We start from the raw sequence: 22,951 nt of genomic DNA, 5'->3' as shown, positions 1-22,951 counted from the left end.
CTTTGTTCTTGGTACTCATCCCCAACCTAGGTAAAACAAACATAGAAAAGACAAACAAGCAAGAAAGGATAAACTACCGTCATATGTATTGAATAATCTTTTCACCAACATGCTCAGTGCTGAGGTGCCTTAAAAGATGATCTCTTGGGCATGCGGTGCCATTTGGTGGATTCATGGCGATGACACATATGGTCACAAGGTGGTGCTGTGAATCAGGCTGTGGTGCTCCGTATATATATATATATATATATATATATATATATATATATATATATATATATATATATATATATATATATATATACACAACAAATCCAATATAATGGACCACCTGGCATACAAGCGTATCTAAATGAGAGCTATTACAGGGTGGGTTTTTAAAAAAAGGAACATCTGGTTACCAAGATTGTGGTTGAGTTATTTGAGAACTACGCCCAGTGGTTGCTACATCACAATACCTCTCAAAATCCCAAAACATGTGTCGCAATCCATTGGGTCCCCAGTGACATGCAGTTGGGAAGAGTGTATGTTTGCCACAACGCTGATGTGCCCGTGGTATGGATGTTGAGTTCTGTAAAACAAATCCTATAAAACAAATACACCCGAGCTGTAGCCTACAATGTCTAAGGTGGGGCTCCCTCGACGGCTGTTCGGAGGAGGCTGGAAACTTTAATGGAAAATATGTAAGGTAAAATCAGTCAGGAAAAATAGCCTCTAGAGATAGTCACAGCGCTCAATAAAAAGCGAGTGAACTAGCGTTTGTCTCGTGATGACGCCTCTGCGCCGTGCAAGTACTTACTAGTGTCAAGTATTCCTGCTGCCGTCAGACCTACCCGTTCCAAGAGGTGTCGGTAGTGGTGGGAGTCTTTGTTCTTCCGTCCCCTATAAACAGTAATAGTGCGGGTAAGAACGCTTGGCAGCTGTGCGGGGCGTCGCGCGTTGACGTCGCACGCGGGGTTTGTGCGTGTCAAGCTCTACATTGGGTTGATAGAGCAGGTGCGCGCGGCGGCCATCTTAAGATGGTGAAAGTGAAATTAAACATGTGCAGTGCCTGCCAAAGCTGATAAGTGTTGAGTTAGACCAAGGAGGTCTAAATCAGAATCGGGGAAAGTAAATCCTACATAATGGTCCCCGTTATCTGTGCCTATCCTCCTGGGCTGTGACTACGGAGGGATGAGAGTAATGTTTGTCAGAGACCTGGGTCTTAATCATCAAGTCTGAATAGGGGGTAGCAGCTGTGTGTGTTCTCAGGGAAATATTACCGTAAAAATGGTGCCTGTAATAGCCTGTACGGTGGGCTTTGGTAACACGGGCCACTGTGGAGAACCATGTAAAGGTGTGTTCATAATCTATTTAGGGACTGATCTAGGCTTGTGGTGTTTAACTTGTTGTTACAAGTTAGATTTATCAGCATTCCCCTAGGGTTCTACCCCATAACAATTATGAGAGTATCCTGGGATATTAAGACACAGTTGCCAGGGAGATATAGTTTGCTCAATGGGTGTGGGGTGACTTAACCCCTTCAGTGCTCATGACTGAACGGTTCGGTCATGAGCGTCGGTTGGCCTGTGCTCATGACGGAACTGTTCCGTCATGAGTCCACAGGTTCTTTAGAACCTTCAGCACCGCAGCGGAATTCGCGCAGCACTGAAGGGATTAATAGTGTCGTAATGATAAGGCGCGTGTGTGAACAGATCCAGACCATCTGGGGCGAGTCTTCTTGTGATTCAGTATAGTTCTACCCAGGGTATCTCCTCATTCAGTCCTTCTACATTGCATTTGAGTCTATGGACCCATCTCTGTTCGTTCCTGAATAGGGTTTTTGTGCTCCAGTTCTGGTTTGACTAAATGACGGTCCACATCAAGCTAGTCGCGGGGTGTTTCTCTGTTGAGAAATGGGCCAGCATCTTCGTGTTGGTTTTGCCCCGCTGTATCGTGCTTTTGTGTTCGCCTATCCTTATCTTTATCGGCCGTGTTGTCATCCCAACATATATCTTCCCGCAGGGACAGAGAATGGTGTATTTGCAGTTCTTAGTATTGCAGTTCGTGTGTTTGGTTTGTCGCCATGGGGTTCTGAGGCCAAGTTCTATCTTTTGTGGCTGCTGTTTCCGCACAGGAGGTACATGACTCACAAGGGTAATGTCCCGTGATGGGTGGTAAAGCCCACAACGTGGCTTGTTTCTCCTGTGTCTGTTTCGGTCACGTGTGGATGTGTTGGTCTCTGAGATTCTGTGTACATTTGAAGGCGAACAATGGAGTGGGACCTGGTGAAAACGTCCCAGTGTTCAATATGTTCCAGTGTTTTCTCACTATCTTCTGTATGTAATTGTCCTCTAACTCACCCAATCGATAGAGGGCGGGTCAGGGAACCAGTCAAGGGACCACTCTGACGTTCATTACTGCAGAATGTGATTACAGAGAGATGAGGAAATAGGTCAGACGAACTTCTGATTTATCCCTATTGAGTGTGTAGCCCAATACCAGGGAGTATTCATCAATTTTAGACATAATTTAGGAGATGCCTACTTTAGTGTGGTCGGTCACAATCAAGATATCACCAGCATAAGCAGTCGTTTTGAAATAGCTGTCGTCCAACCTGAGCCAGTCAGGTTGGATAGCTCATTGAGAGATAGTAAAAGCTGTTTGATAGCAAGAAGGAACTGAGAAGGCAATAGAGAGCAACCCTCTCTGGTGCCCTGTTTAAGTGAGAATGAATCAGATAGGACACCATTGGTTCTTATTGTACACAGGGGATAGTGTAAAGGTAATTGTCATCCTTATGAAAAAATCACCCAATTTGAGGCTCAACACGACGGCTCTTATTAATGGCCCTAGAACCTTATTGAATACTTTTTTAGCATTGAGAGCTATTGCCGCCACAGGGGAGGATTTGGGTCTGGCAAGATGTAAGATATAACCCAACAATCTGACAATCTCATTGGAGAGTCTTCCTTCGAGGAAGCCGGATTGGTAGGTGCAATTCAGAGAAGGTAACATTGCTTCTATTCTTCTAGCTAAGATTTGGGTATAAATAATAAGTGAAATTGGCCTGTAGTATTTATGATAAATATTGTCTTTCCTTTCTTTGGGAATAAGTGCAATTAACCCCTTAGCTGTGGCGGCTATTCCGCCGCAGCGCTAGGAAGGAAGGGGGTGGGGGGGGCGGCGCTCCCGTACTCGTGACAGAACCGCTCTGTCACGAGCCTCGGGTGGGCTGTGCTTGTGACGGAGCGGTTCCGTCATGGCCCCGCCCGCTTAATAGAACACGGCGAGCGGGCCGTAACAGAACCGCTCCATCACCAGCACAGCCCACCTGAGGCTCGTGACGGAGCGGTTCCGTCACGAGCACGGAACGGGTTAAAGCTTCTGCTGTGGTACCTTGAATGGATCCAGACTTGGTATAGCTAGGAAAGAGATCAAGAAGAGTGTTTTTCACCTGAGAACTGTTTATAAAAGCAAGCAATAAGCTTGTCTGGATCAGGTGCTTTAACAAGTTTAAGGGATATGATGGCGGATTGCAGTTTGTCTTCAGTGATAGCTTAATTTATGAGGAGTTGATGTTGGGGATCGCGTTTGGGAATGGTTTAGTTTAGCTTACCTAAGTAGTCTAGGCTATCACCTGCAGTGACAGTCTTACTTTCATTGTATAGGTTTTCGTAGAGGTCTAGGAAAATATGAGATATTTTCAATGGATCTAGGTATAAGAGACCATTCCTACCTCTAAATGGGGTCATTTGGGGGTAATTCTGTTTATATTTCAGGTAACAGGCTAACACTTTCTCAGCGGAGTTGCCGACACACATTTTTATCGAGTTAAATTTGGTTACCCAATGCCCTGTCTTGGTACTTACAATCTTGTATCTGTATTTTTTACAACTAAGGTTGTCTGAGTGGAGGACTCCTTCCTCTGATTGGTGTCCAAATTCCAAACATTTAATTTCGGCTTCAAGAGCCTTCATCTGGGAGTTTTCAAAATTATTTACATAGCCAATGATTCTTATTTTTACACCTTTAATAGTGTCCTTAAAAACATGCCTATGCAGGGGAGTGGCCAAGATGGCGGCGGAGTAGGACGTGCCTCTCACCTCTCTGCCTCCTGGGCCCGTGACTAAAGAACCTCATGGGGCTCCATACCTACCGAAACTTGCATCTCAGCCTAGATGGGCCTCTGGAGGCTGGGAAGGCCTTGAAAGCCAAGCTAGATGGCACTTCCGACACCCGCAGTGAATGGGCTACCGGCGTGCGCACTAGCTAAAATGGCAGCCGCCTAGGAGTGAAAGTGTGATTCTGAGCGCCCATGGCCTGCATTCAACAGCTGCAGCGGGTCAGCGCCCCCCACCATGCAGAGAGCACCTAATTGAAGTTGCCTGGTTGTGGAGGGCCTGCCTAACATCTCTTGTGCGCTGGTTTGACAGCCCAGGCCAACCTCAGTCAGACCTGGAAATGCTGTGGTGGGACTCCTTGGACCCATTGAAGCACCTCACAACTGAGCTCCCTTTTACCTGCACTCATGATAGCGACCTCTAAAAACAAGCGGGACAAGTCTGTTCGAGAGATGCTTACTCGTTCTACACTAGTCTCTGCTAAAGATTCAGCTACTGATTCTCAGCCCCACACTCATTCAGATTAAGGGAACAACGACTCGGACATGGCACCGGTTACCAAGAGCTTCCTCACCTCTCTATTTGACTCACTAAAATCAGACATTCAGGCCCTTAAAAAAGACTTATCACAAGACCTGCGGGACTGGAGACTGGATTTGTCCTTGTTGGGGGATTGTGTGTTCACTTTGGAGGACGATGAAACCTCCAGAGGTGGAGGTGGAAATGTTGTGCCAAGAATTAGCAGCCTCCATGAACGGCAGGATAAACTCTGGGCCCAAGCCAAGGACCCCGAAAAGAAATCCTGTCATAATTATATCAGACTTTGGGGGGTACCAGCAGATGTAAAGGCTCTGACATTCGAGGCTACACTCAAGCTCTCTTTCATTCTACCCTGGGCTCGGAAGACACTGCTTGGCTTCAGCTTGATAGAGTCCACCAGGCCGGCTGTCCTGGGGGGCCTGCGGCTAGGCCACAAGACGCAAGGCTTTTGTGCCTGACTTCCAAATAAAAGAACCAATTCTGAAAGCAGCCAAAACTAAGCAACCTATCCACTTTCAGCTTTCAGGGCCACACGATTGGTTTCAATAAAGAGGTCTCCCTCCTCACCCTCCAGCACTGCAGAGAGTTCACACTGATAACAGACTTCTTGCACTTCAAAGAAGTGTCTTCTGGCTGGACACAACCCTTCAGGCTGGTATTCTGTTGGGATGGCCAGCTTTATCAACTCTGGACTCTAGATGACGAAAGCTGTGTTCTGGGCCTCCCTGCCAAACTGCCTCCAGGCCTGATGTTGGGTCCCCCTGTGAGTCGTTGCCCCGATCATCATCCTAGTGCATGGTGAAGAAACATGGGTCACACCCCCACACAGGCCCAGAAGAGAAAGCACAAGAGCGCAAGTAGTGCTGAATAAACTAGCCTCATGCCCAGGCAGGGTGCTGACCTGAAGCAGCTCTGCGATGTTTGCCCACCAGCTATACCTCCTTACATCAGTCCAGCCTTCCACTGTTGGCGGCCTGTGGTGGTGTGGTTCAGGCTTTTTCCACATAGATCAAGACCCTCGTCTCTTTGACCCTCCGTCCTCACCCATGTCTCATGCCATAGACAATGGACTATACCAACTTGTATTGTTTTTGATGTTCATGATGTTTTTTTAGACCATGTTAACTGGGGTTTCGTATGCCTTCATGTATTAAGGCCTGGCCAAAACCTCTCCGCTCATGTTCCTAGGCAGATCCCCTCCACCATGCGATTCTTGGGGTTCTGTTCACAGATCTACTTCACCCCCCTGAATAAATGTCTTAGAGGTTATAATAACAAGCCTGAATTTTAGAGGCCTCAATAATCCCATGAAACGAAAAGCGGTCTTGTCCCGTTTAGAACGCTCGGGTCGTGACATTTGTCTTTTGCAAGAGACACTGATTACCGAAAGATATTCAATGCATAAAATCAAAATGTTTTCCCCACCAATTGGTGTCTTCAAACTCATCTAAATGTGTGTCGGGGGCGCGGCTTTCCTCCTCTCACAAAGCTATCGAGGAAAAATATTAACCAAAGTAGCTGAGCTCAAAGAGTGACTCCTTGCATACTGATTTCGCATAGGCACTTTTCACTTCACCAACAATATAAGCTCATAATGAACACCAGGAAACTTTCCTCACAACCACTCTCACTCCGCTCCTGCATAGCCCTGAGGTTGCTATACTGATCGGTGGGGATTTGATCCTTGTGATGGGCAATGTCCAGGATTGCTCGGGTCAGCGCTCTGATCAGGCGGGCCATCACAATTAGACTATTTTAAACCTAACATTCCACAATTTACCACAACAACTGCAAAGCTGTAATATTAAAACCACATTTGTGTGAAACAATGCACAAGTTGCTGGATGCCCTAGAAGCACAAGACAGATATATAAAACTGCTTGTAAGGTAATAAGATTAAACAAATAAATCGGCATATATATAAAACACAATGATGGTCTCCACTGTGTAGTTATAGAAGACTTTGGAATTATCTTCACATCTTGGTGACTAATTGTCCACAGTTAAACGGCTTATCAGCAGAAATCTTGACATTTCTTATAAAGTTTCCTACATGATAGAAATTGGCTTTTTAAAATGTACTTTCTACAGGTGGGGGTTATATGAAACTGGGGAAGACTTGAAATGCAGAAATCAAAAGAAAAATCATGATCTATATAGAAACACTTGATTGGAATTTACAGACCGAACTTGTAGAAGTATGAGTCTTTGGAAAATACATACATTCGATGCAACAATAAGCAGCCCACTGGACCTTAATGAGGTGACTGATTATATCTACTTAATTGACTACTGGAGTTCATCTGATTAAGGTCTGAGTCCATTATATGGAACGTGTTTTGCCCATGTTCCATTTTATTCCATTTTGTGTGTGTCTCCTTTTTTACATCACAAAAATATTCTTGCACATTATTTACATTTTGTACCCTTTTTGAAGCGCTTTCATGATGACTTGTTGACATGTATGGAATTGAAATACAGACCAAGCAGCATAATGAAATAAGAATTGGTATTAATTAAATCCATTACAATATTCACTACTTAAAGGCCGTTAATTGGATTCCCTGTTGTGTTATTGATGGATGCTTGTACGCTCAACACCTATGTACAAGCATGAATTGAATGGCGGTCCCAGTGAACAGGCGCAGTCTTATTTTTATACGTAACGGTTTACAATTATTTACATGCCTCATGATAATAAATTATAGAACAATGCTTTTAAAATGTGTGCCTCTGCCATGCACAGTATTGTAGTGTTATCGATGATATTTCAGATGTCGACTGGGATGTTATAAATGCAGTCACTGAACATATCATGAGTGATGTAGTACATGATGTTACAAGCACAGCACATCCAGGGTGCAAGATATAGTTACTTTGGGGCGCAAGTTATAGTTACTTGAGTTAACTATAACCAGTGCATTATAATGTTTTTTTGTTAAAAATAGGAGGTTTTGAGTGATTTTTTCACCTAAGTATAAAGTCTATTTACCCTTTTGTTTTTTCACTGAATGTCTAAGGTTTTTTTTAACATAAGAGGAACATATCACTATCATTCTTAACTAAAAAGTCACTTTACCACCCTTTGGTTTCTTTAGTGAATCTCAATTTTTTTTTACGTAAAGTAAGATGTCCATCACCATGCGTGCGTGGGCACAGGGTTAGGCTAGCGCTGCCATCCCACCCACCCCGCGGGCACCTAAACCCCACCGCGGAGTAGCTTCACCAGACCATACACTGCTGTTCACTGGCTACATCATGTAACAATATAAAAGGTGTCATTTTAAGGAAGGCAGACCTACTGGCTTTGTCAAAGGCTCCAAATACCAACCTATATTACTCAAGGTACACTAAAATGTATTTTAGGTCAGAAATCAATTCAGATATGTGACAGATATTTTACCAATCCCTAGTAAAGTAACAACCCTTTAAATAAAAGAGCAAACAGATTCTACCTTGTTCTTGAACAAAACCACATTTTAGTGATGGTTGCATAATCAGTTTCCTTCAGTTTGTCCTCTATTTTCTGAAACATGCACTGGGGGAACAATTGTTTACAGCATTCTGTATTACAGATGTTCCAAAATAGCTAAAATATTTATATTACACTGGCTGCACCAGCACCTGCATAGTTGGAATTTGATCAGACGTTCCATAGGAAATACATTTTTTGTTTTCTTAAGAACGTTGGTGCCAACTGATGAATCTGAACAAAATTTTCCAGAAATGTAGATATGTGACAGATATTTTAACAATCCCTAGTCAAGTAACAACCCTTTAAAACAAGCACTGGCGTTGCCAATAGGTTTCGCATTTGTAAAGTTGGAGCTATTGGTTTTGTAAATGACATTTTATATTTATATATTGTTATTGACAATGCCAATAACGATATATAAATATAAAATGTCATTTACAAAACCAATAGCTCCAACTTTACAAATGCGAAACCTATTGGCAATGCCAGTGCTTGTTTTTCTTTCTTTTACTTTTTTTTCTTTCTTAAAGGAAAGAGGCTTTCAGCTAATGCCAGACGGACTGATTTTGCTGCAGTTCCCTTCTGTGCCAGGGAGTACTATAGAAATGTGTGGTTTCTTTTTTAGACCAAAGAACTTTTTGCCTGTAGTACATTTCTTTTTTGATTGATGAGGGCTTGGCTTATTTGTTTTTTGAAAACCATGACACAACAAAACAGGAATTGCCTGAAGGCTGGCAACCAGAGGTATTGGGTTTGCCAATACTTGTTTTTATTGTGTAAAGTGTAAAAAGTGTAAAAGTGTGTTTCTTAAGCTAATGTTGGCATTTGATTCAGGGTTCAGAGTAATAAAAATCCATTGCAGATATCAACATTAGATTTTCTCGTCTAGTCCCTGTCGTGTTTTCATAATAACGTTGCTGCTGGGGTCAAAGAGTGGTACTTCTGTAAAACCACGGAAATTGTACGGTGTGTAGATAAAAGCTCCCCGTGTTTTGGGTTTAACGCAGCTTCATGGACTAAGAGAAAAGACTGCAAGTGCATGTATGTGCATATGGCGTGTCGACTTCCGAATACTGTGAAGGAGTAACTCTGATGAACATGCTTCACATGCAACTAAAATGGTGTATGTGGCTACCCCCTGCAATGTTTGCTCATACAAATTCCTGTTTCCATAAGCTTGCAGTGTGTCCTTGTTTTTATGGAGCTCACTGCTGGTTTGAGGTCGCAGAATTCGGCTCAGCCTTGAAGGTACTGTGTTGACAATCACCAAATGCAAACCCCTCACTGGCAGCCGTTGCTCCGCACTCATAAGCATAGAAGCTCTGGTGGGCTATATGCTGAACATAGAGTGGCTTAGTTTTGGGGAATGGGGTGAAGTGATATTGAGACAAGCCAGACAGGCTTGCAAAACCTGAAAGGAATCTTCATAAACAGCGGGAAAAGGACGGGGCGGGAGAGAAACACGAAGGATTGCTGGAAGGGGTTAGGAACACAGGAGAAGCGACAAAATGCAAGAGGCGGGTGGGAGGGAGGTGGTAACAGCACCAATGCAAATTGGGTTGGGCAAGCAATGGCAAGCAGCGATAATATCGCGCAACTGTAAAAGAAACAAGACAGAGGCAAGGAGTGTGGCAAATGGCTGGAGGGAAGCTGGATGGGGGCGGGAGAGCCTGGTGGGGGGGGCGGGAATGCGAGCGAGGGGGCTCTGGTGGGCTATATGCTGAACATAGAGTGGCTTAGTTTTGGGGAATGGGGTGAAGTGATATTGAGACAAGCCAGACAGGCTTGCAAAACCTGAAAGGAATCTTCATAAACAGCGGGAAAAGGACGGGGCGGGAGAGAAACACGAAGGATTGCTGGAAGGGGTTAGGAACACAGGAGAAGCGACAAAATGCAAGAGGCGGGTGGGAGGGAGGTGGTAACAGCACCAATGCAAATTGGGTTGGGCAAGCAATGGCAAGCAGCGATAATATCGCGCAACTGTAAAAGAAACAAGACAGAGGCAAGGAGTGTGGCAAATGGCTGGAGGGAAGCTGGATGGGGGCGGGAGAGCCTGGTGGGGGGGGCGGGAATGCGAGCGAGGGGGCTCTGGTGGGCTATATGCTGAACATAGAGTGGCTTAGTTTTGGGGAATGGGGTGAAGTGATATTGAGACAAGCCAGACAGGCTTGCAAAACCTGAAAGGAATCTTCATAAACAGCAGGAAAAGGACGGGGTGGGAGAGAAACACGAAGGATTGCTGGAAGGGGTTAAGAACACAGGAGAAGCGACAAAATGCAAGAGGCGGGTGGGAGGGAGGTGGTAACACCACCAATGCAAATTGGGTTGGGCAAGCAATGGCAAGCAGCGATAATATCGCACAACTGTTAAAGAAACAAGACAGAGGCAAGGAGTGTGGCAAATGGCCGGAGGGAAGCCGGATGGGGGCGGGAGAGCCTGGTGGGGGGCGGGAATGCGAGCGAGGGGAGGAGAATGGAGGGGGAGGCAAGACAGTGGAAAGGAGTGTGGCAAATGGCCGGGGGCAGGAAGGCGAGCGAGGGGAGTCAGGCGGATTAGCGAGATGCGCTGCCTGTCTGGGCTGGGGTCAATCGAAAGCGAGGCTCTGATCTAACGCGCGAGTGACTCTGCTCCAGCCCAGTAGGCTTTGGAACGCTAGATCTTTTGTCTATAGCCCTGCCTGGGTCAACGTGTTTGCATTGAAGGTGATAACAGCAGGAACAGGGGTGGAGATGGCGCGCAGAGGAATGCACGCGCTCTGCCACAGGTCGTGTTGCGGCAGGCCTCGCGTTCCTCGCCACGGGTTTAGCACAACGTCCCTCACATGCCGGCGCCTCTACCTGCCCGACTGTGGCTGTTGGGCCCCCGGGCCATGGATTTGTCATCCTCTGCTGTTTGGGGACGGTTGTTTGTTTAAAACCGGAGTTATTTCTACCTCGTTAGGTACAGTGGAAGGGTGTGGGCTCACTGAGGCACATGTGGACGGGGGAGGGTGGAGGACCATGGGTCCACGGAGGGATGGAAACGTGGATGGAAAAAGGAACAGAAGAAAAGGCGGAATGGATGGGAGGGTGAAAATTGGGTAAAAGAAACAAAGAAAGATCAGACGAAATGTGGGGCTGATGTGAAAAAATTGGTAGAGACGGGTATCCGGAGAGAGAGAAATGCAGTGAGCCAGAAATAAAGAAAAGGAAAGATAAAGCGTGAAATAGTTAAGGAAGAAAGGCAAAGGAAGAAATGTGACAGGAGAGGGGGGGATACAGAAAAAGAAAGAAAGTGAACAAGGCGCACAATGCCCTGTGACCGCAGCTCTGTACTAAGGAGGGAAGCTGGATGGGGGCGGGAGAGGCTGTTGGGGGGGCGTATATGCGCGAGGGGAGGCAGGCGGATTAGGAGGGAAGCCGGATGGGGGCGGGAGAGCATGGTGGGGGGGCGTGAATGCGAGCGAGGGGAGGCAGGCGGATTAGGAGGGAAGCCTGATGGGGGCGGGAGAGCCTGGTGGGGGGGCGTGAATGCGAGCGAGGGGAGGCAGGCGGATTAGGGAGATGCTCGTGTGGTCACGTGACCCGCGTTTGTGGTCACGTGACCTCACATGCACTGTGAAGAAACCGCAGTGGTTTCACTAGTCGATCAAGCCCTTGAATTTTCGCCTATTCCATTCGCAAGCGAATGGTAATAGGCGAAACCTAAAAATATAGCACAAACAGATTCTGTCTTGTTTTTGCCATTCATGAGTTACAAAAAAGAAAAAAAAATATTCTGCCTCAAACACAGACCAAGGGCTGTGTTACACACAATGACCAGTGGACGCAAGAAGTGTGTGCACCCATTTTCTGCATCCCAGTCTACTTTAGTATTACAGAAGGGGCTGCAGATGCTTGTATGCCCTCTCCTGTAATATCTAAAGCGCTGGCGTACAAGGAGCACCTTCACTTCCTTGAGAGGACCTTTCTCATTTGCATGTGGGCATGGCCCCATGCAAATGAGGGAATCACTTTGCCTCTGTGCCTGTACCTTATTACAGATGTAAAAAAACACAATTGATGGACGGAATGCAGAACAAATCAAACCATTCACCCCCAGTCAAGAGATCTGGGTTAAATGCATCATTCTTTTGCTCACCATGCCACCCCAGTTTAAACCTGGCCAATGCACATTCGTCTTGACCCTATGCCTCATGGGAACAGTCCAGCCCAAACTGCCAAGCCAGGTCCTCCCAGGACCGGAAACAGGCATCCAAGACCGGTTTCGGGGTTTCACCCCTCATCAGCCAGGATAGCTTGAATCCAGTGGCACAGTGAAAGGGGGAAAATGTTTGATTTGCTCTACATTCCGTCTATCATCTGTGTGTCTTTTGCTATTACAGATGTAGGCACAGAGGCAAATAAGGTTTTAAAAGGCACAACAACAATGGGCCACAACAAGGTGATGCATTCTTAGTATGCCACATGTGTAGCCCTCTGGAGGAAGCAAAGGCAGAAAGGTGGGTCCCATGAACATCCCCCTACAGGCAGCTGCAGTGACTCACTACATCTCGATACAGTGTAACTACTGTCACCACTTTAAGTGCATGTTGGGTGCTGCCTGCACAATAAAACATGGAGCGGCTGCTTAAAGCAGCTGCTTGTATTTCACTCATGCCCTGACTGAGGGTAGCAGGGAGTTAGCATCTGCCTTATACCCAGTGTGCCCTATTACAATTAATGTGCTGCCCGCACATTAATTGTAATAGGGCACATCGTCTCTGTTGTGCCCCATGAACATTTTTGAAGGTTACATCACAGAGCCCGGTTGTTTTCTCTACCTCGTGTTGTGGGCATGTCGAAAAAAGAGCGATTCGTTTTTGTCATTGTTGGACCCGGCCCTTTTGGCAGGTTCACCCCGAGACTTTTGTGATTTTTCCTAGCCTGTTTCTGTGACCCGGTGTTGGTGATTTTAGGCCTCTGCGCACTTTTTCACTGTGGTACAGTATAAAGTGCTTGATCTCTCTGTGTATGTGTGGTGAGTGACCTGCCCTCCCATAGGAATGAATGGGGAATATGTATGCCCATGGTAGTTCCTGATGTGTGGGGAGTGCAGGGTCGAGTTTGATATGTACGAACTTGTGAGATTGAATGCTGCGTAATTATATATGCGGCATGACTGTGTCTAGTGTAGAAGTGCCACTTTTAGAAGTTGGCATATTTGCGTAATTTGTGTCTGGTGTGTGATTGGCTGGTGAGCCTGGTCCAGGAGTGCCTGGGCCTGCTTGTGGATTGACTGTCTGGTTTGAGGGTGACAGGGGCTGGGGAGCCCCAGGAGGTTGTCTGAGTCAGCCCGTGGAAGAAAGACTGCATCTGCTGCCAGGGAAGTGGGAGGAGATAGCACCTGGGAGTGAAGAGGGCTGTGCCTGCCTGCCACAATGCTGGCTCCACCTCCTACTGGGCGACTGTCGCCTCTGCCCCTCACACTGAAAGGAGTTCCCTATAACCAGTTCTAGCTGGTTCTCACACTGCCTGCACCCTTTAGACAAAGGATTTTATAGTATAAAAAAGGGGCTGTGTCCCCTTCCAAAATGTTCTTGTTTTTGGACTTGAATCTTGCCAGGGGCGTGCTGCTGCTTGGGCCCAGGGGAATCCCTGGGTCCTGCCCAGCCCTGGATACCTGATGGACTACTGGAGGACTTCTTCCTGGGGGCCCTCTCTGCCTGGCCTGAGGATGGCTGGGAGACTTCACTTGCCCTAGAAGCCTTGCCCTATAATGCCCTTCAGCTGCTGGGACCCTCCTTGCCGTGAGGGTCCTTTTTGGGGCGTTTTTGTGAATTGTGGGCTCCCCAGCGCCTCGTGGGCGCTTTATCCTGATTTCTAGAAATAAGCAAAACAGTTTGCCAGTACTGTGCAGTAATTTACGACAAATTTATATTGAAGAGCTGTTGATTGCTCTATCAAACTGACCACTCTTTCAGTCAATGAAGGTTTTGAAAAAGAGACTTTTGGTTAATCTTTGTTTATTAAATTATTTTTTTACTTTTTAAATAAACTTTGTTTTTTTGTGTTATTTTTTCAAAGATGCATTAGCTATATACAACAATATACAATGAATTGGAGGAGAAACAAGTGAATGGGCAAGGGGATAGGTCAATAAAGCATTTTGGACAACATTTAGACACTAGACACACAACAAACACTAGACACCAGTGAACACTGAATAGTACAAAACAAAGTGGGGGCGGTGGAAGTTGTTGGCGTTATTTCAAACTGTTTACCAAGAAAAAATAATCATTCTTTGTCCTATGTTAAGTTTGGCCTATTTAGAAACAGATTGAAAGACCAACTTAATGCACATTTCTCTTTGCCAAACAGCGAGATAATCGGTTTTAAATAAAGTTTTTACAATTTCAACTTGTTTTTTAACGTTTGGCCACAACCTTTCCAAACAGCCACTACAGTGGCACCAACTGTCAACTACCACCTCAATAGGTCGACGCGTTTCGAATCCTAAATTGTTGAATAGGATTCTCTTCAGGACCACACAAAATAAATCTGTGGAAAACAATAAATAAAACATTCTGTCAGTGGAAACGAAAGAGAGACTCTCAGACTTTCACTTCGCATCCATACACACTCAGTATATTACCTGTCTGAATGTTACTGCGACTTAGGCGTAAAGATGAACTGCAAAGAAGTTGAATAATATATATCAGCATCAATCAGAAGGCACCTCGTTTTTAAAAAATTGCGCAAGAGTCTATGGTACTCACTGAAGGGTGTTTTCTTCCAAAACCTGTTGCGGGCATCCCCGAGGGGGCAAATGATCCAAAATCCCAATAGTTGTTTAGGGGGGGACGGAATGGCCTCGAGAGTCAATCTAAAAAAACAACAAACAACGGAAATAAATGTTCCGTTGTGGGCTCCTCGATACATTCAGGGAAAGCGGGAAGTGGCAGACGAGTTATATATACCGCTCGCGGTATCCAAATGTGTCCGTAGTTCAAGGGATCTGCTTACCTGAGGCTTTGCGTCTTTTTCCTCCGAGCTGGGTCGCGGTCAGTAGGAAACGCGATACCAGTGGATCGGAAACGCCTCACTTTTAGTCTAGGCTACTTCCGAGTTTGAACAGAGGGAATCATGGGATTTGTAGTTGATGGAGGAGCCGGGATGGTACTTCCGGGTTCTATTCAATGGATCTTTTAGCCATATTGGTAGCACAGAGTTGTGATACGAACAATAAACTTATGCGGAGGATTGCATTCTATGTGGAACCAACAATGAAGCAATAAAGCTAGTTATACTTTACAGACTGTATAGTTCCGACATTTCGTTTAAGCCTTGCGTGGTCGTATTAAATTTCAAAATCAGCATAGCTTCGCGTTGACGCAGTTTGGCCTCTACATCTCCGCCTCTTGGGTCAGGGTCAATTTTAGATATCACAGTCCATTTGAGATCTTGTTCCCCATGGAGCTGGTCAATCCAATGTTGGACTAATGGGGCAGTGACAACTTTTCTCTTTATTCGCGATTTATGTTGGGACATCCTTTGTCGTACTTCCTGAGCTGTTTTACCTATGTACAACTTGTCACACGGACATATGTCTCAGACTTTCACTTCGCATCCATACACACTCAGTATATTACCTGTCTGAATGTTACTGCGACTTAGGCGTAAAGATGAACATATGTCCGTGTGACAAGTTGTACATAGGTAAAACAGCTCAGGAAGTACGACAAAGGATGTCCCAACATAAATCGCGAATAAAGAGAAAAGTTGTCACTGCCCCATTAGTCCAACATTGGATTGACCAGCTCCATGGGGAACAAGATCTCAAATGGACTGTGATATCTAAAATTGACCCTGACCCAAGAGGCGGAGATGTAGAGGCCAAACTGCGTCAACTCGAAGCTATGCTGATTTTGAAATTTAATACGACCACGCAAGGCTTAAACGAAATGTCGGAACTATACAGTCTGTAAAGTATAACTAGCTTTATTGCTTCATTGTTGGTTCCACATAGAATGCAATCCTCCCCATCAGTTTATTGTTCGTATCACAACTCTGTGCTACCAATATGGCTAAAAGATCCATTGAATAGAACCCGGAAGTACCATCCCGGCTCCTCCATCAACTACAAATCCCATGATTACCTCTGTTCAAACTCGGAAGTAGCCTAGACTAAAAGTGAGGCGTTTCCGATCCACTGGTATCGCGTTTCCTACTGACCGCGACCCAGCTCGGAGGAGAAAGACGCAAAGCCTCAGGTAAGCAGATCCCTTGAACTACGGACACATTTGGATACCGCGAGCGGTATATATAACTCGTCTGCCACTTCCCGCTTTCCCTGAATGTATCGAGGAGCCCACAACGGAACATTTATTTCCGTTGTTTGTTGTTTTTTTAGATTGACTCTCGAGGCCATTCCGTCCCCCCCTAAACAACTATTGGGATTTTGGATCATTTGCCCCCTCGGGGATGCCCGCAATAGGTTTTGGAAGAAAACACCCTTCAGTGAGTACCATAGACTCTTGCGCAATTTTTTAAAAACGAGGTGCCTTCTGATTGATGCTGATATATATTATTCAACTTCTTTGCAGTTCATCTTTACGCCTAAGTCGCAGTAACATTCAGACAGGTAATATACTGAGTGTGTATGGATGCGAAGTGAAAGTCTGAGAGTCTCTCTTTCGTTTCCACTGACAGAATGTTTTATTTATTGTTTTCCACAGATTTATTTTGTGTGGTCCTGAAGAGAATCCTATTCAACAATTTAGGATTCGAAACGCGTCGACCTATTGAGGTGGTAGTTGACAGTTGGTGCCACTGTAGTGGCTGTTTGGAAAGGTTGTGGCCAAACGTTAAAAAACAAGTTGAAATTGTAAAAACTTTATTTAAAACCGATTATCTCGCTGTTTGGCAAAGAGAAATGTGCATTAAGTTGGTCTTTCAATCTGTTTCTAAATAGGCCAAACTTAACATAGGACAAAGAATGATTATTTTTTCTTGGTAAACAGTTTGAAATAACGCCAACAACTTCCACCGCCCCCACTTTGTTTTGTACTATTCAGTGTTCACTGGTGTCTAGTGTTTGTTGTGTGTCTAGTGTCTAAATGTTGTCCAAAATGCTTTATTGACCTATCCCCTTGCCCATTCACTTGTTTCTCCTCCAATTCATTGTATATTGTTGTATATAGCTAATGCATCTTTGAAAAAATAACACAAAAAAACAAAGTTTATTTAAAAAGTCAAAAAATAATTTAATAAACAAAGATTAACCAAAAGTCTCTTTTTCAAAACCTTCATGGACTGAAAGAGTGGTCAGTTTGATAGAGCAATCAACAGCTCTTCAATATAAATTTGTCGTAAATTACTGCACAGTACTGGCAAACTGTTTTGCTTATTTCTAGATTGGGCGCAGCCTTACTGTGCTATACGCCAGACCCGTTTTGCTACTTGTTTGGTTATCCTGATTTCTGGCAGAGCGCTGTGGTTATCCCGTGTGGGAAGCGCTCCTGCCCCTTGTGTGCCGAGTGAATGGGTGCCACCCCGTTTATGGAGTTATTTAGCGAGTGCCTACCTCGCTTTGTTATTTTTAAACCCGAGGGAACCCGTATATGCCGCTGGAAGCTCACCGCCATCAGTCCCCGGGGTCCGCTGACGAGACCGAAGGGGCCGTGCTGCAATTGGGCTGCTGAGGAAGGCTCGTTTGCAAGAGCAGCGCTGCAATTGGCCCGCCGCAAGAGGCTTGCCCAGTGAGCTGCGCTAGGATTGGCCTAGCGCAGAGAGGAAGTGCGGCGTCACGAGGGGCTTGTCTTTGAGCCGCGCTCGGATTGGCCGAAGAGCTGCCGTGTGTGAGGAGGCTCGTCGAGAGGGCCGCGACTGAATTGGCCCGGGTGATCCGAGCATTGCTGGGAGCCGCCGAGAGCCGTGACGAGAGGAGAGCCTTCGCGGGAGCTGGGGCCAAGTGATCGGCGAGACCCGGTGAGTGCCTGAGAAGGGAGAGGGGCGTCGGGGCACATTGCCGGTGCCCGCCCCTCCCCTCGAGTGAGGCTCGTGTGGGCTCTTGGTTTGAAGAGCCGATCCCGGCCCAGCGAGGCCGCAATTACTTAGTGTTAAGAGCCCAGCGAGGCTAGTGGCCGCATTTACTGTGTTTGGAGCCCAGTGAGGCTCGGGAGGGCATTTTATATTTAGAGTCCAGAACGACTCACCGCCCACATGATGTTTGGAGCCCCGTGAGGCTCTTGGGGGACATGAGTGCTTTGTGAAGTGCCTGGAAGGCCCCAACGTTGTCCCCACCATTGTTACACCAGCTGCCCAGCAATTAGTGGGCAGATGCACCGTTTAGGCCCCTGACATTGAGACACAGGGCGTCTTAGCCCCAACAAGGCCAGTTGGACTAGGGACTGCCACAAGTGGTGGCTTATGTGAGTTTTGCGCAATATGAGATGGTGCTAGGAAATGTAATGCATTTAATATGATTATGCACCTTGATCTTACACCTCTGAATGTTTTTGGGCATCATGTGTTTTTGCGCTATTGAGTTATGTTCTGGCACCTCTGAATGTTTTTTTATGCATCATGTGTCTTCCTTGATTTTACACCTCTGAATGTGTTGGTTTATGCATCATGTGTTTTTCCTTCCTTACACCTCTGAATGTTTTAGGCATCATGTGTTTTCTCCGGTACCTCTGAATGTGTTTTGATGCATCATGTGCCTTGTTATTACACCGCTGAATGTATGTTTTATGCATCATGTGTTTTTCCTTCCCTACACCTCTGAATGTTTTTATGCATCATGTGTTCTTGCTTATACCCCTAAATGTATTTTATACTTAGGTGGTTGTTCTTTCTAGTACAGGTGGTCCTAGTGAGGTCCTGGTTCCCTGCGTGACATTCTCCTAAGGAGTTTAGGGTTGCGTAGGTGGTACTTACCTGTTCCCAGTAGTTACTGGATGTGATTTATAACTGTTATCTTGTGCTATACTTCTTCTATTTCTAAAAGTATTGATTCTGACAGTGGCCCTTGTGGCCCTGTCCTGTACATAATCCCTTGTGAATACTGCCCGTGCCAGTTGGCACCATATACATGTGTGACTTCTATCTGATGTGTTTGTACAATACAGAAGTTATTTTTATAATAACCTTGTGTGGAGTTCCTTTTGTGGTGTGCCTAGGATGTTGTTGCTGTTGTGTGCTGGCGCAAATGCTTTACACATTGCCTCCGAGTTTAGCCTTACTGCTCGTGCCAAGCAACCAGGGGGTGAGCAGGGATTATCTTGGCGTGTGACTCCCTTGCCCTGACTAGAATGGTTGTTTCTGCCTAGCTTTGGCGTCAGCCTTAGCCAGCCAGAAATAGCCAGTTCTAACAGTCATATTCGCCCTGCTGCAAATACTCTCACTAATATGAAAGCCAAAGAAAAAATTGTAAATGAATTTGCCCTGCTTTTATAGCAGAGTTACATACTAGAGAAAACATATATGTAAACAGTGCTTAATTAGTCAAATAATAAGTGCCGAGTCCCAGTTTTGCTCAGACGTCGGCAACAGAGTTTAACTGAAGGTCGGGATGCTGAATTCCAAGGCTGCGTATACTTGATTTCAGCTCATGTCTCTTGAATCCACCACCCTACACTCACTGCCCCTTTATCTCGCTCTTGTTCGCCACTGCTTTCTCTCCTCATCACTGTTTTACCATCTTTTCCTTCCTCCTCCTTTCGCTCTTCTGTGTTTTTGTCTCTGATCTAGATCGAAGTCTGTTGAGAAACAATAAGTGCTAGTCCCCAAAAATGAGTGCTGGTGGACCACACCTGCAACCATGGCTCTAATTAAGCACTGTATGTAAACAGTTAGGAAAGCACTTCTTGGTCAATTATGATCAACAGGCACTTATGCACAGATACAAATCCTCAAAAAAAGACTACCTTGTCCATTTAGAGCACTTTCGGGAAGGATCTGAAGTACTGATGAGCTACACATATTTAACACACGTCTGTTGTGTTGAGTTAGACAGGGATATTACTGTGAATTTCACACTTTGGGAATTGTGTATCACTGCAGACCTAAATGGACTTGCTTCTTGTTCAAACTCAATGGGAGTGGCACCTAGACGGGATGTCTATAAAACCATACCCTTATCATTAGGTTGCTGGATACATCTATACTTTTAGAACCACACTGCTCTTTAACAACCAGACCTTCTATTATTTATGTATCCCACTACTTGAGCCTTGAAAATGTTTAGCATATAATGAAACACGTGTTGCCTTTTGACGTATAAAGTGAGGATACAAACAAACAAACAAAGCTAAACTTTGAAATCTTTTGCTGGACACATGTATGTACTGCGCATTATGTGCCTCATCTGATGACGTGGGATCATTTTCAATTGCCAATCTATAACTGGTGTGCTTCCTACCAAGCTTCCGAAGGAGTTCACTTAGGTCATACCTCCATTAACTCGAAGAGCAGTCCTGGCTCAATGACCACAGTCACATCATACTCCACAGCATTCTTGCCTGGGATGGATCCGAGGAAAGAGTCTCTCAGGGCACAGGCACCCTCTATCGCTTCTTCCAGACCCGGCTTCTTCCAAACGGCGCTCGAATTAATCCAGCCAGTGCGAAAAACACCTTCGGACTCTTGAAAAAGAAACGCAGGTTTCCCCATGAGAAGTGGCGTTTACTTTAGCAACAGATCCATTAAAGAATTTGCTCAACTCAAAATAGTTCTTAATTAAGTATTTTAAAAATACAATAGTAACTTTTCAATTTAAAAACATCTAAATATGTCTTTTTTTTTAAATGTCATGAGTTAAATTCATTAAGATTCACTTAAGCTGAAATTCCTCGACATTTAGATATGCTATTTTATTTTTTATTGGGTATTTTGTAAAGTGTAAACATTCATTCTAAATAGGTCTCTTGAGCGATATAAAATGTTGCTGCCAATCCCTACTTCCCTAAATGTAAAATCAGTGAATGGTGCTTGAAAACACCCAATTAGATTTTATATTGCCCTTGTAACACCATGACTTACTTCACAGTTGGCTAGAGACAGATGAAATTACATCAATATGTAAGAGAAAGAGTTTGGGGTGTAGTATTGTGCAGAATTTCAGTCGCTGCTGCCGATAACAAATCATAACCCTAAAACACGACAAAAGGTACTCATGAACCTTTTCAGGCATGCACATTTACTCTGTTTCCTAGTGAGTGGTTTCAGGCAAGCCTCCTCAAAGTATGAATATTTAAACAGCATCTTGTTTACCTTAAGGAATTAGTTACAAAATATTTTAGCTAGAAATTTCGTATATATTCATTTCCAGGTCGAAAACGCATGATGTATACAATAGTCTTTCTCACCCTGCTGATGGCACCTTAACAAAAAAACGCCACACCTTCCAGACAAACAGGTTAATGAAAGTAAATCACGTGTCCTTTCCCACCTCTCCACACCCCACGTGCCCTTTCAATTAACACAGGACCTCTTTCTTCGAGAGTCCTGGTACACACATATTTCTATTTTTCTTTGCTACTTTAAGCATACCAACTACTGCAACATCTGATGGATTAAGTTTATAGTTGTAGCTTATTTACAGTACAGTTTTGATACGCTGCCGACTCCGGCCGGGACTGGACTCCCGCTCTCCACCTCCGATGGGTGTGGAAAGTGTACACTCACGCTGCTGGGAGTCGCTGGTCGAGCTCCGAGCACACAAGGGGCAAAGGGATATATTTTATGGGACGCTTTCCTTTCTATCAGGAAGGCGTAAGTGGACGCAGAAAAACAAACATGATTAGTCATAGACAATTAAGAGCAAGAAAGTCGAAAGCCCTCTCAATAGAAAACTGCAAATTGCAATCCATCCTCAGTAAGAAGCCACGCTTATGAGTACCTTGAGACTAATTTAAAATGCACCTTAAAGACAGGGCTTAATTCAAAGGGTGAAAGAAATGTATTTGGTATTTGTCCAAGGAATACAAAACAAACATAGGAATGCAGGATCCCTTATTGAAAGGATATCTAACTGAAGTACTTGTTCTTGAGACATCAGCAGGATCCCTTCCTGAACTTCTTTTGTAGTATTTTGAGCACATCAGTTGTTCCTAGGGCCAGAAGAATGCTTTTGGAGACCTTGGTTCTTCCTCACATAACCTGGGTGCAGATTCGAACCCAGAGCACTACAGAATGGCCCTTGAGAGTGAAGGGACTGTGTATGCAGACAAGGATGTTAGCAACTATGAACAATAAATGCAGAGAGGAGCTTGTAAGCAGTCCTTGCCCCAGAGGGATGGGGTTCATGAAGACCATGGCCCCTCTTGCTCCTCTTCCTCAACAGCTTTAGGGCACTCGGAGAGGCATGAGAAGCCACATATAGTCACTAACAATGCTAGTCCGAGCAATATGGGGCACCTGCAAACCTTGCAGGGTTTACATCCTGGCACTTTATAGGGAAATCATGATCCGCCAAAACAGCTGACATGTTTAAAAAGTTAAACATTTTAGAATGAGCTGAGGCAGGTGGCGCATGTTTGTGGAATGAGAACATCACTTACCATATCACTGATGGTGTGGTGATGAAGCTGACTGGACGCTTTTCAATTCTTCCGGTAAATGTACAAATTTCAAAGTACTCTCCCTGCCTGAAGCTATCTTTGATTAGATGATGAATCTGAAGGGGGAGTGAATCTATTATGACCCTAGTATTGAAAATAAGAGGATAGGATCACCTCAATGCTCAAAGTAAATAATTCTTATAGTTTAAGCAGGGCAAAATACAGAGAAGTGCATACAGACCTATAGCACGTTTAAATGTTGATGAAAAGTGAATTACAAAGTCGGGATTATTAGTGTTGGCAATAATGTTA

The 22,951-nt window shown here is 44.9% G+C and overlaps 1 protein-coding gene across 1 annotated transcript in view; it reads right to left on the bottom strand.

Moving 5' to 3' along the window:
- IARS2 (isoleucyl-tRNA synthetase 2, mitochondrial) overlaps nucleotides 1–22,951 on the bottom strand; it is a 628,540-nt gene that overhangs the window by 34,950 nt on the left and 570,639 nt on the right. The window contains exon 21 of the mRNA XM_086927919.1: nucleotides 20,532–20,722. Within this exon, the coding sequence (XP_086784045.1) occupies nucleotides 20,532–20,722 (191 nt within the window). The remainder of the gene's footprint in view (nucleotides 1–20,531; nucleotides 20,723–22,951) is intronic.

The sequence above is a fragment of the Lissotriton vulgaris genome, chromosome 6 (assembly GCF_964263255.1).
Source record: "Lissotriton vulgaris chromosome 6, aLisVul1.2, whole genome shotgun sequence".
Taxonomy (NCBI): Eukaryota; Metazoa; Chordata; class Amphibia; order Caudata; family Salamandridae; genus Lissotriton; species Lissotriton vulgaris.
This window is presented reverse-complemented; position numbering and strand designations above follow the sequence as displayed.